Genomic DNA, 11340 nt, shown 5'->3' with positions numbered 1-11340 from the left:
TGTCCATTTTCCAGCAGGAGTCGTTCATTAACAAACAGGAAGTAAGCTCTGGTTGATTACTTTGGTTTCAAGGCACCTAAACCAATCGGAGCGCAGCAGCCGGTGACAACGTTAACAGGCCCCATGTGGCCCAGACTGGGGGTTCTTAGTGATATTCAAAAACTTCATTTTGGCAATAGTTTCTAAATCAATGTTCAAACACCAAACTTCAACCCACCTCTCACATGCCATCCATCATGTGAAGTGACACCAGCTTGGAGCATATAATTTTGTGAAAGTCATTTCATAAGTGCAAATTATGGCTTAGTTCTACACCCAGGCAGTGTGTTTTTTGTTTAATATTTTGTTTCTTTTTCCTTGGTGCTTTGATCAATAATTTTTCCTCAATCAACATTACTGAGACAGATAGGCCAATAAATTCAATCATGTAACATGGTTTACTTCAGTGCTACAGAACTGAGAAAGGACGTTTCCCAGAGTGGAACATTAAATACTTCCAGGTTGTCCTTTATCAGTGCCATAAAAATTGATAATGGTGGAAATACTTAAGGCGTCAGGCAGCCCATATGGATAGAGAAACAGTTATTGTTTCAGGACAATGAGCTTTAATCAGAACTGAGAAGTTTTAAGTTGCAGAGAAAGGGGTGATGGTTAAGTGTCAAATATTCTCATTCCCAGCAAGACTCCTTTTGGAGACTTGTCAGGGAAGTTAGTTCACACTGAAGACACAGGAGATTGCAGATGCTGGAATCTGGAACAACACACAAAGTGCTGGAGGAAATCAGAGGGTCAGGCAGCATCTATGGAGGAAAGTGGACAGTCAATGTTTCAGGTCAAGACCCTTCCTCTGGACTGTGCCCTGTTATCAGTACTCTGGGGACAACTGGGTTTTAATAATGCTCCTTCATGGTAAAGCAAGTCCAATTACTTATCTCTCTCCTCCAGACAACTTCCCACCCCCCCACCTTCCCTGCCACCTCCCTCTTCCACAGTAATGACACCCACATTCATGGATTTCACCAAATCACCAATCCCCAACTCCGTGATGGCTGACAGCCCACCCCAAACCCCCCTCCAAACTCCCTGATCCTTTTCTCTCTGAACTCCCTGACTGCCCACCTCCTCGGCCAGGCGACTCCCCATTGAAGCCAGATGAAGCCACCTCCCCTCCTACCCCAACACGTCATTGTTCTCCAGCTTGCTCAACACTTACCCTTGCTCCTCATTCTTTCAAACCCATCTGGAATATTCAATGACCCACACGCAACAATCACATGGCACCACCTTTTACAGCATATACCAATTCCTAACCACGACCTGGTTGTGACTCTTTGTGAAATCTTTCTGTGTACAAAGAGGCTGTAATATTCCTTACACTATTGTGATGACTTCACTTCAAAAATACTTCATAAGCTGAAAAGCTTCTTGAGGTTGTGGAAGGAGTTAAATGAATGTAAGTCTTTATTTATAACCTTTTATTGGTGCTAATGAATATCAATTATGATAGGCATAATATAAAGCAAATTCTTCCAGTAATTATCGTGCATATTAATCAAGTGTTGCAAATTATAAATGTCTATTAAAAAACCAGACATTAGAATCTGCTAATGCAGGCCTTTTCCCTGGGGAATGGAAAGATCCATTGGATTTGCTGTTTTATTTCTCCTGACGGAAACTCCCAGTTCCCTCCTCCCCTCTCCCTGCGTTGGTGCTATTTGAGCTAAGAACTGCTATCTGATCTCACTTACACTATGCACAGCTGTTCAGTCCCTGCATTTCCTCAGCATGTCTCTGCCACCACAGCAGCCACGGTTCCAGTCTCTTCTGCCATGCACTCATGGTCTCTGCTCTGGCTCTTGCCTCTGGTCCTCTTCCTTCCACCCTTGGGGTCAACTTGCCCCGAAGGCTGCATCTGTAAGGACACACATACCATCGACTGTAGGGACTTAGGACTCTCTGATCTGCCCACTGGCATCTTTCCTCTGGTCATCAGGAAGATCCTGATGAGCAACAACCAAATCCAGGAGATACCAGCTGACTTCTTCATGTACTACGGAGACTTGGTCTATCTAGACCTCAGCTATAACTCTCTATCCACTATCAGTAAAGGAACCTTCAGTACCACAAAACTGATCTACTTGGACTTGAGATACAACAATTTCTCCCAGCTGAGTTCTGGTGCCTTTAGCTCGGCACACAGGCTGATTATGCTACGACTGGGAAACAATCCAAACCTGGAGAAGGTGGACAAGGAAGCTTTCCAGAGTTTAAGCGTCCTCCAAGTGCTGGAGCTGAATGACAACGCACTAGAGATTCTGAGCGTCACTGCCCTTAGCTCCTTACCATCCCTTCGGACGCTGCGGCTAGAGGGGAACCCATGGCTCTGTAATTGTGCCTTTGCTAATCTTTTCGTCTGGTTGAAAGACAATGCTGAAGTCCTCCCCACAGGTTAGTGCTAATCACTGTCACTGCTTCCTGTACTGTTCAGAGTAAATGAGCATCATTTTCAATGCCAGGGTCTGGATTAATGTTAAATATTGTAAAAATTAATATTTTTAATCATATTTGAGTAAAGGGAAATAAAGGGGAGAAATCTAAACGTTACAGGGTTGAAATTCAGTCAGGCCAGGAATTAGATAGAATGCCATGCTCAGTCCCTCACTGTCTATTTATCATTAGAGTTCCTGCTCCTGATTGTTACATGGTGGTTCAAGATCTGATCAGGATTTCTCTCTCTATCCTTGCAAGTCTGTTCCACCATTCAACGGCTGAAGCCAGCTGTAGGCCTTCAGGAGGTGATGGGACTCAGTTGAAGACCACCCGCTCAGCTCCCCTGGGAGAAAGAATGGTGTTGATGCAGTACTGGGGGTCCCCCAACTCCTGTGGGACCCATGCCCCAGCTGGGAGCCAGTAAAAGAGGGAAGAAAATTAATTAACATTAATGCACATGCTTGTTAGATTGGTAATTGCATAAATTGGCAACCAAAAGAAGTTGATATTGAGAGATTTGCATATTAGTATGCCCTGACTAAGAGGTTCTGATGACCATCAAATTGTAATTTTTATTGAAAAATTTAATGAGAGCAATTCTGTGTGTGTGTGTGTGTGTGTGTGTGTGTGTGTGTGTGTGTGTGTGTGTGTGTGTGTGTGTGTGTGAGAGAGTGAGAGTGCAAGAGAGTGAGATTTCTCATATCGTCTTACAGCATAGTAGGAGGACATTTGGCCTGTCAAATCTATGCCAGCTCTCAAAGTATTCCGAGCAGTCCCAGTTCACCATTTATTTCTTTGCAACCTATTCCCTCTCGCATGCCCACCATCCCCACCCTGATTCTCTAACCACCCACCCACAAGGAGTAAAGTACCCAATCAACCTACCAACCAGCGACTCTTTGGGATGTGAGGGGGATGGGTGCTGGATAATAATAGTGCAATTACTGGTCGATCAGGCCCACAAAGGGTGAGAGATCGTGTATCAATAACTCAGCACCCACATGAGAGGAATGGAGAAAGTTAAAGAGGAAACGTATTTGTTTTATCTGGATGTGAAACCGGATATGAGAATATGGGATCAGTGTGGTTCCTGATTGCTAAATGAATTGCCTGTAATTAGTGCCACCACCCAGTCCTCACACAGACGCTCCAACCCTTCCCTCTACTCACCACTTGCCCAAAACAAGATGTTCAAAATACTGCTTTACATGGAAATATTTTTTATCCTTTGACATTCCCAGGTGGGATAAAACTGGAGTGGGAAGTAGGCAGTGGACAAGTCTGTGTCTGCCTATTGTGAGGGTTGGAGTTTGATGACATTTTTGGTTGTGTTTACTGATAGAGTGAGAGCACTGGAGATAATGGAGATGCCAGTGACTCTGATCAATGGCAGCAATGGTAACGTGGTGGATACTGAATCAACCTGCTTACTTATACTCTCAGTGGAGAAAGGAAAGGACTGCCAATTACGTTCCAACATCCTCCTGCTTCAGCCAGTTTTTGTTGCTTAAGATATTCAACCAAGGGTGCTATCACACACAATCCCATGCTTGCCTGGAATCCACCTTTTTTTAGTAGGAAATGTAAATTTAAGGAAGTGATCAGACGCAGGAGCCGAGATCCCTGCTGTCCTGAGTGAGTGTAAACAACTTAAACCAAAGCAGAGGATAAATTCCCTTGAGCTGCACAATGCTGGGACTCACTGCTCTAAACTCTTGGTAGTAACTGGGCTGTTATTTTTCAAGTTTAAAGAAGACATGGGTGTGGTTTGTGAATAATAAAAAGAATAAACTATATACTAGAATAAATTAGAAATTGAAAATTGCAAAAAACCTGCTGTTTCTGACATTTTCTGTTCCCCTGCCTCGCTATCAGCCACGCGTAACACAGATAAAGCAGCATAATCTATTTCTAACTAACACACTAAGTTACTTGGTCTCACCTATCAGAGATATTCCCTTTGATCTCCCTATCCCTCCCCCACTTTGTCTGTGATTGAAAATTAACTTGTTTTCTCTCTTTCCTGTTCAAAGAAAGAGTCTAACACCTGAAATGTTATCTCTTTTTCTTTCCACAGATGCTGCTAACAGTTTCTAATATAAAGGTAGAAAGTGAGCAAACAATGGATAATAACTTTTCAAAAACAAAGTGTGGTAATGGCAAAAAGAGAATATTTATCTGTCTAGACCACAGATAGTAGTGAACAATATAGTGTTAAACTGACATGTTAGCCAAACAGTTAATGGATTGGATTAGTGAAAATGGGGTCAATTAATTTGACGGAAGCATACTCAAGGGCGGTATACAGACAAAACAACCTGACAAGGTTTTTTTTTATATACAAGGAGATAAATGACATTTTTTTTATGTTGATCAAGATGAGGATGTTAAGGCTGAGCATTTGAGAACATTTCCCATTTTCAACAACTGATATCACAAAACATGGAGAGTCATAGAGAGATCCAGCAGAGAAACAGGCCATTCAGCCCACTGAGTCAATACCAACCATCAACCAATTAATATTTAACTTAATAGGAGAGTTACCAAACAAAATTTGCATTACAACTACATCATGAGCTAATAGGACAAGTGAATGAAAAACCTGGACAAAAAGGGAGGTTTATCGGAGTTTCTAAAAGGAGGAGGGGGAGGTAGAGAGATGAAGATGAAATTCCAGACCGAGGCCAAGGTAACTGAGACTATGTCCAACAATTTTAGAGCAATTAAAAATCAAGTATGGGCAAGAGGTCAAAATTCAAGGTTACAGGGATATTGAGGGAGTTTCAACAAGTAGGGATTTGAAAACAAGAATGAAAAGGCTTTCCCTAACTAGGAGCCAGTGTAAGTTAAGAAGCACAGGACCAAAGAAGTTAGCAGGATTCAAAACCATTTTGGGCACATGCACAAAGTTCTGGATGAAGTTAGGTTTATGGAGGTCAGCCAGGAGAGCTTTGCAATTGATATGACCAGAGGTAACAATGATATAGGGGAGGGTTTCAGCAGCAGATGAGTTGAGGTAAGGACAATGAAAGGGAACACTGTGGTGAAGAACGTGGACAATGATGGAACAAATACAAGGTTTAAGGACACCTCTAGACTGATACCAGGAATAGATAGATTATCTTATGAGGAAATGTTGGACAGCCTTAGTTTGCATCTGCTAGAGTTTAGAAGAGTGAGAAGAAATTAAACTGAAATATATAAAACCCTGACAGTTCTTGACAGGGTAGATATAGAAAGAATGTTTTCCCTTGTTGGAGAACCTCGAACTGATGGCACTGTTTAAAAATAAAGGGTTGCCTATTTCAGACAGAGATGAGGCATATTTTTCTAGGGATTGTGAGACTTTACAAGTCTTTCCTTCAAACAGTTTTGGAAGCAGAGTTTTTGAATATTTTAAAGACAGAGGTAGATAGATTTGTGGCAAGCAAGGAACGGAAGAGTAATGCAGGTAGTTGAGGCAATTGGGCAGTCATAATAATATTGAACTGTGGAGCAAGCTCCAGGGACCAAGTGACATATCCCTGCTTCCAATTCATATGTTCAAGGTCAAATAAGACAACAGGATTGTAAGTGGACTGCTACAATTTCAGATAGACACCAGGGAGAAGGATGGAGTGGATGGAAAGAGGACGTGTCAGAGTCTGAAGACAATGGCTTTGCTCGTCCCAATATTTTTATTGGAGAAAGCTGTTGTACATTCAATCTTTGCTGTTGGACAAGCAGTGTGACAAATCCAGGCGGTGGAGGGGCCAGGAGAGGTGGTGCTGGGCATCTTCAGTGTACGTGTGGAAATTGTTGGGTTGGACCACATCGCTCTTCACACAGCAGTTCTCTACAAAACCTCTGGGCAGCTGCAGCACATAATCTCAACTTTAAATATGTCAGTGGAAATATAACAGATTGAGTGGGAAAATGTGAATATTCAGGCTCTGAGATAGAGAAGTAACACTTTCATTCTTGATACACAGGCAGTCTCCCAATATTCGCCTTCATCATGCTTGGTTACACAGAGTGAAGGTGCACGGAGGTCATGCTGGAAGCTCAGGGCTTCAAGAGTTCCCAACGTACACCTACAACCAGCATGCCCCACTTGTGAATGTCCATTAACTAACCATTGAAACCATAGCTACCATTGACAGATCACTCACAATAGTACAAGAGGAGGTGACAGAGTTAATCATTGGAAATAACTCTTTTCCTGTTTCCACGCTCCGAGTGCTTGAAGCATTTAATGATGCGAACAATGTACTGGCTTATTTTCCATGAATGTGATTGTTCTCAGCCCTGCCTTTCTGTGCTCACATTGGAATATAACAGAAATAAATTCAGGCAAGGATCAATCAACACTTTTTGCAGTCTCATGTTCACTGAATGAGTTATCTTTAACCCCTAATGTACAGATGCCAATGGAGGGAGGTTTTTCCAGTATCTATGTGATACAGCCTACTCATGGTTCTTATTTATCTTAAGCAATCAAAGTGGCAACTTCATAACCTATTCAGAGACTGTGATACTTGGTTAACGATGATGCTGTATTGGCATTGATCGGAGATGGGTTCCTGCTTGCAGAGCCCATTGACAAATTATATAGTCTTTTCCACTAAGCACCGAGAATTCACAGGAACAGGATCAGAAAGAATCACTTTAGATCTCAAGCCTCTTCTGCCATTTATTAAGATCATGGCTGATTTAATTGGAGTCAGGAAACAAGTGTAGGGCCCAGAAGGGATAAGGGTTTGAAGTCTTTAGGGTGATTGGTCTAATGGTCTTATGTATACCATATAAAATTATGTGTGTTAATTTCTTCAAGGCTTCGATGCAATCCAGTGCTCCTTGCCCAGGGATATGAGGAAGATCACCCTCAGTGAGTTATCAGACAACAGCTTCAATGAGTGCGAGTATTCCCTGACTCTGACCGACTACCTGATCATCTTTTTCTCTGGAGTTTGCGTCTCCATCACTGCCATTACCACAAGCTTCTTCTTGGCCAACATAGCCCAATGTTTCCAGCGACTGGGATTATTCAAGGGTGATGAAGAAGAGGATAATTAACCGCAAGCAGCAGACACCAAAAGAACACTGATCTTCATGATTTTTCTTACACATTTCATTTCCAAAGAAATGTTTTTACTTAAATATGAAGTTGCACATTAAAATGTAATGTATTTGCCTCGGTGGGAAAACTGAAATATTAAAATGATTTTGTTTTCTAATTAGGCTTACAAGACCTGTGTCTTACATTAGCATGAACACAGGGTCAAGAGGAGATCGTTCAGCCCGTCAAGCCTGTTACACAGGAACAGAAGGCCGATCAGCCCCTCTAGTCTTTATGGTGAACAGAAGGAAGCTAGTCAGCCTCTTTTTTACTTTCCTCCATTCAATCAGTTTGTGGTTGGATGGTAGCTCAGCTCATTTACCTGCCCTGGTTCTTGTTAACTAAAGAATTGCAGATAAAAGATTTGTCCTCCACCTCCAGAACTTGCAAGTGAAGGCAGCTTACAGAAACCCCATCTTTTTGTGATGAATATATTTTGTCCTTATGTTTGGGTGACAGAATCAGCTCAGTTTGTACTCAAAGGATATCAGCCTGAAGTTGTGCTCTTGGCTGATGTTCATGCCCCATCTCAATCAGATGGGTGATGGACAGCCACTCCTCTATCTGCCAAATGGTATCTGAGGAATGCCTTATCCTTGGTGGTCAGGTCTCATTTAAAACCAGGAGAAAAACTGTTGGAACTAATGACATTATGTGGAAATACTGGAGAAAACTGGGGCTGTTCCCTCGAGGCAGAGGACAGAGGGAAATCATGGATAGATCCGATATACCCTACCCAGGCTGTGCAAAGCCACGACTCGACCACCAAGGACAAAGCCAGCAGGAATAAGAGAACACCATCACCTGCAGGTTCCCCTCCCAAGCTGCACACCTTTAATGGGTCTAATCCTGGTACTTCCACTCAAAGGCACTGGGAGAAGCTACACTGGAAAGACCAAGGGCTGGTTCCCCATTCCTTCTCAAGGGCATTTAGGGATGGCAAAAAAGTGCTGGTGTTGCCAGTAACTCCCATATCCTGATAAATTAGTCAGTGAAAAAGACATTACAGGGCTCCATGAGGCTTCAGTAATAGAGGTGATTTAAAAGGGGAAGTTCACAAAAAAAGCAAAGATAAATAAACATATTCTGTATCCTGGCTGTCCCATCAACAGGACTGTGAGTAGTTCCCTGGAACAACATCAGGAGTTAATGGGGGATGAAAGTATATTTTACAGAGTGTGAATAAGAATTGATTTTGTTCAAGATGGAGATAATCCTTCCAGTGACTTGAAGTACCTATAACTGGGTGAGCAGTATGTGCATCCCCAGGCAGTAGCAGGAAGCGGACTGTATATCAGCAGCCGTGCTCTACCTTGCATCTGAAATTTGATTCCATTCATCTTAAGCTTCAGCTGCTACTGTACAACACATTTAGTATTACCCAGTGAGGATGAATTTTTAAAAATTTACAGCACAGTAACAGGCCCTTCTGGCCCAACGAGTCCACGCCACCCATTTAAACCGATGTTAACCTACCCCTAAAACTTCGCAGTGGAGCATGGAATTATTTTGAAACATTCAAAAATCTGACACATATGATGGACTCAGTGGTCCTCTGCACTACATCTTTCCATGACATGTTTATTGTGCTGGTTATGATCAGCTTGATATTTGGGTGGTAGAAAATACTGTTGCTATCTGACCAGTTCCTCTTAAACTGGAGTTGCAGTTTTCAATGGATGATGTAATACAGGAGGAATGACATTGGTAAAGGCACCATGAATCTCACACACAGCTGGAAACATTCATTTAGATTGAATGAGGAACAGGATGGAGGTCCTCTGTCCTTCAATTGGATGATTTGTGACACTATAAATTAGTCAAAGCCTGGAGGGAAATGGCTGGGTCAATGACAACAGCATAGCTCGTAGCATTTGGCTATAGTGCAAGAAATGTAATATTCTTACCAGAGTAGCCAAAGTTAGAATTCTCTTCACATCACTCCTACTCCACCTATAGCTCCAAAACTCCATACTGTAGTCCTAGCATGTTCAGTATTTGTTTTAAGTCCTTCTTCTAATTTCATTGGGATCTATTTCAGCAGCCCCAACTGTTTCTGCCACACATTATGTATGCACACATTATGTTGAGCTGCCTTCAGAACCATTCATCAGGGCACATTTAATCCAGACTAACTCTCTTGCATACTGTCCCCAATTAAGTTCTGGGCTCCACCAGTCTCCTTGGTCTTAAGCAGACACTGAGTCTGGTCTGCTGGAGATCAGAGGGATTGGCAAGTTGCTGGAGACATGCAAACTTGGGTGGGTACAGGTCATCCAATGGGAGTATAAAATGTTACTTTCTCTCAGTATGTCAGCACATCTGCATCTCATGTCTCCTTCAGAATTTAGAAAAACAATGACACGGGTGTCAAAAGAAAGACTTTCTTGGATAATGATTGGAACACCATTTTTGTGAAGTTAGAAGTTATCACTTTTTGAGTCCAAATATCAAGGGTCCCAGCTCCACTCTAAGGATCAGATCCACTGCCCATTTCCCATCATACCAGAATTCACTGTTTTTTGCTTCAATGGATTGGAAAATTAAAAAAGGGCAGCTGCTCCAATTCTACAGTTTTGTGCCAGGTTAAAATACCACTCACCACCTCCCGCTCCCCCTGCCTTCCCCAGCCCAGCACATGGGTGAACATTTGACCAACATTTACCCCCTCATTGCTTTACACTTTAACTTGGCTGTCACATTTCCTACATGTGAAATCAAAGTTCTTCATTGGCCATGAAGCACCTTGAAACTCTGAAACCACTAGAGGTGCCACATAAATGCATCTTTGGAGCTGTAGCGGCTGCTACCGTGATGTGAAAAACAAGACACTAGTCGAAGGGTCTCAGAACAAGAACTGGTTTATTTTCCCGCCTTGCGCGGGCCTTTTAAGAGAGCCTGTTCCCGCCCACTCAAAACGGCAATGACGTATATGCTACGTCATCAAATCTTACCCGCGTGCCGGTTCTCCCTGTCGCTCGGGGAAGACGAAGGCCCACCACCATCTTGGGCCTCACCGCTCCGACAACGCGCGACCCGACCGCCGAGCCAGTTCGCTTGCTCGGACGGTGAGTCGCTACAGAGCAATAATTATCTATCACTGCATGCTGCCTTAACAGTAGCTTGATTACTAGGAGATAATTCTCATTACCCTGCCAATCTCCACCATTACTTCATTTTCTCTAAATGTAATCCCCCTCCTCCTCCTCTCCTGTATGAGACAGAGTAGCCCTGCTTAAATTTCTGGGAAGAACACTCCTGGAGAAGGCAGGCTGCCTCTCATTAAGGAGATGGCTTCCGTCATTTTATGAAGGAATGGAATTAAATTTAAATTCACTGGTCGGAATATTTTAATCTTGTTACAGCTGAAAGAAATTCAAAACAGTGAATCATTGTGACCTCTTCGCCAAGCAATAAGGAATGTTTGTGTTATTATAATGTTGGTTGTTAAGCATCAAAAATTATGCAATTGTGACATTGCTTGCTTGGCAACAGGAAATTGCATTACAACATTAGCTAGTTCTGAACTCACTGGAGAATATTTCATTATGACATAAATTGCTTAGAAAAAAGAAAAATACTGTTAAGATAAAATTTGACAGATTCCATTCCCACTCTTGTTGTTGTTGCCGGGTGAAGATGTTTATCTATTTTGTTTTGAGATAAAGTGAATCTGTACGATAACTTGGGAAGCAACTCTTCTGCCACAGGAAGGAGGAACCCAACAATGACTTCCCCTATGGCAGATGTAA

The 11340-nt window shown here is 42.5% G+C and overlaps 1 protein-coding gene across 1 annotated transcript; it reads left to right on the top strand.

The window, feature by feature from the left end:
• The first annotated feature begins 1829 nt into the window (after positions 1-1829).
• LOC127583211 (leucine-rich repeat-containing protein 38-like) lies at positions 1830-7664 on the top strand. Its single transcript, XM_052038980.1, has 2 exons — positions 1830-2448; positions 7304-7664. The coding sequence occupies exons 1-2, from the start codon at positions 1830-1832 to the stop codon at positions 7543-7545; spliced, it is 861 nt and encodes a 286-aa protein (XP_051894940.1). The 3' UTR covers positions 7546-7664.
• The last annotated feature ends 3676 nt before the right edge of the window (positions 7665-11340 follow it).

This window comes from Pristis pectinata, chromosome 26, assembly GCF_009764475.1.
Source record: "Pristis pectinata isolate sPriPec2 chromosome 26, sPriPec2.1.pri, whole genome shotgun sequence".
Lineage (NCBI taxonomy): Eukaryota > Metazoa > Chordata > Chondrichthyes > Rhinopristiformes > Pristidae > Pristis > Pristis pectinata.
This window is presented reverse-complemented; position numbering and strand designations above follow the sequence as displayed.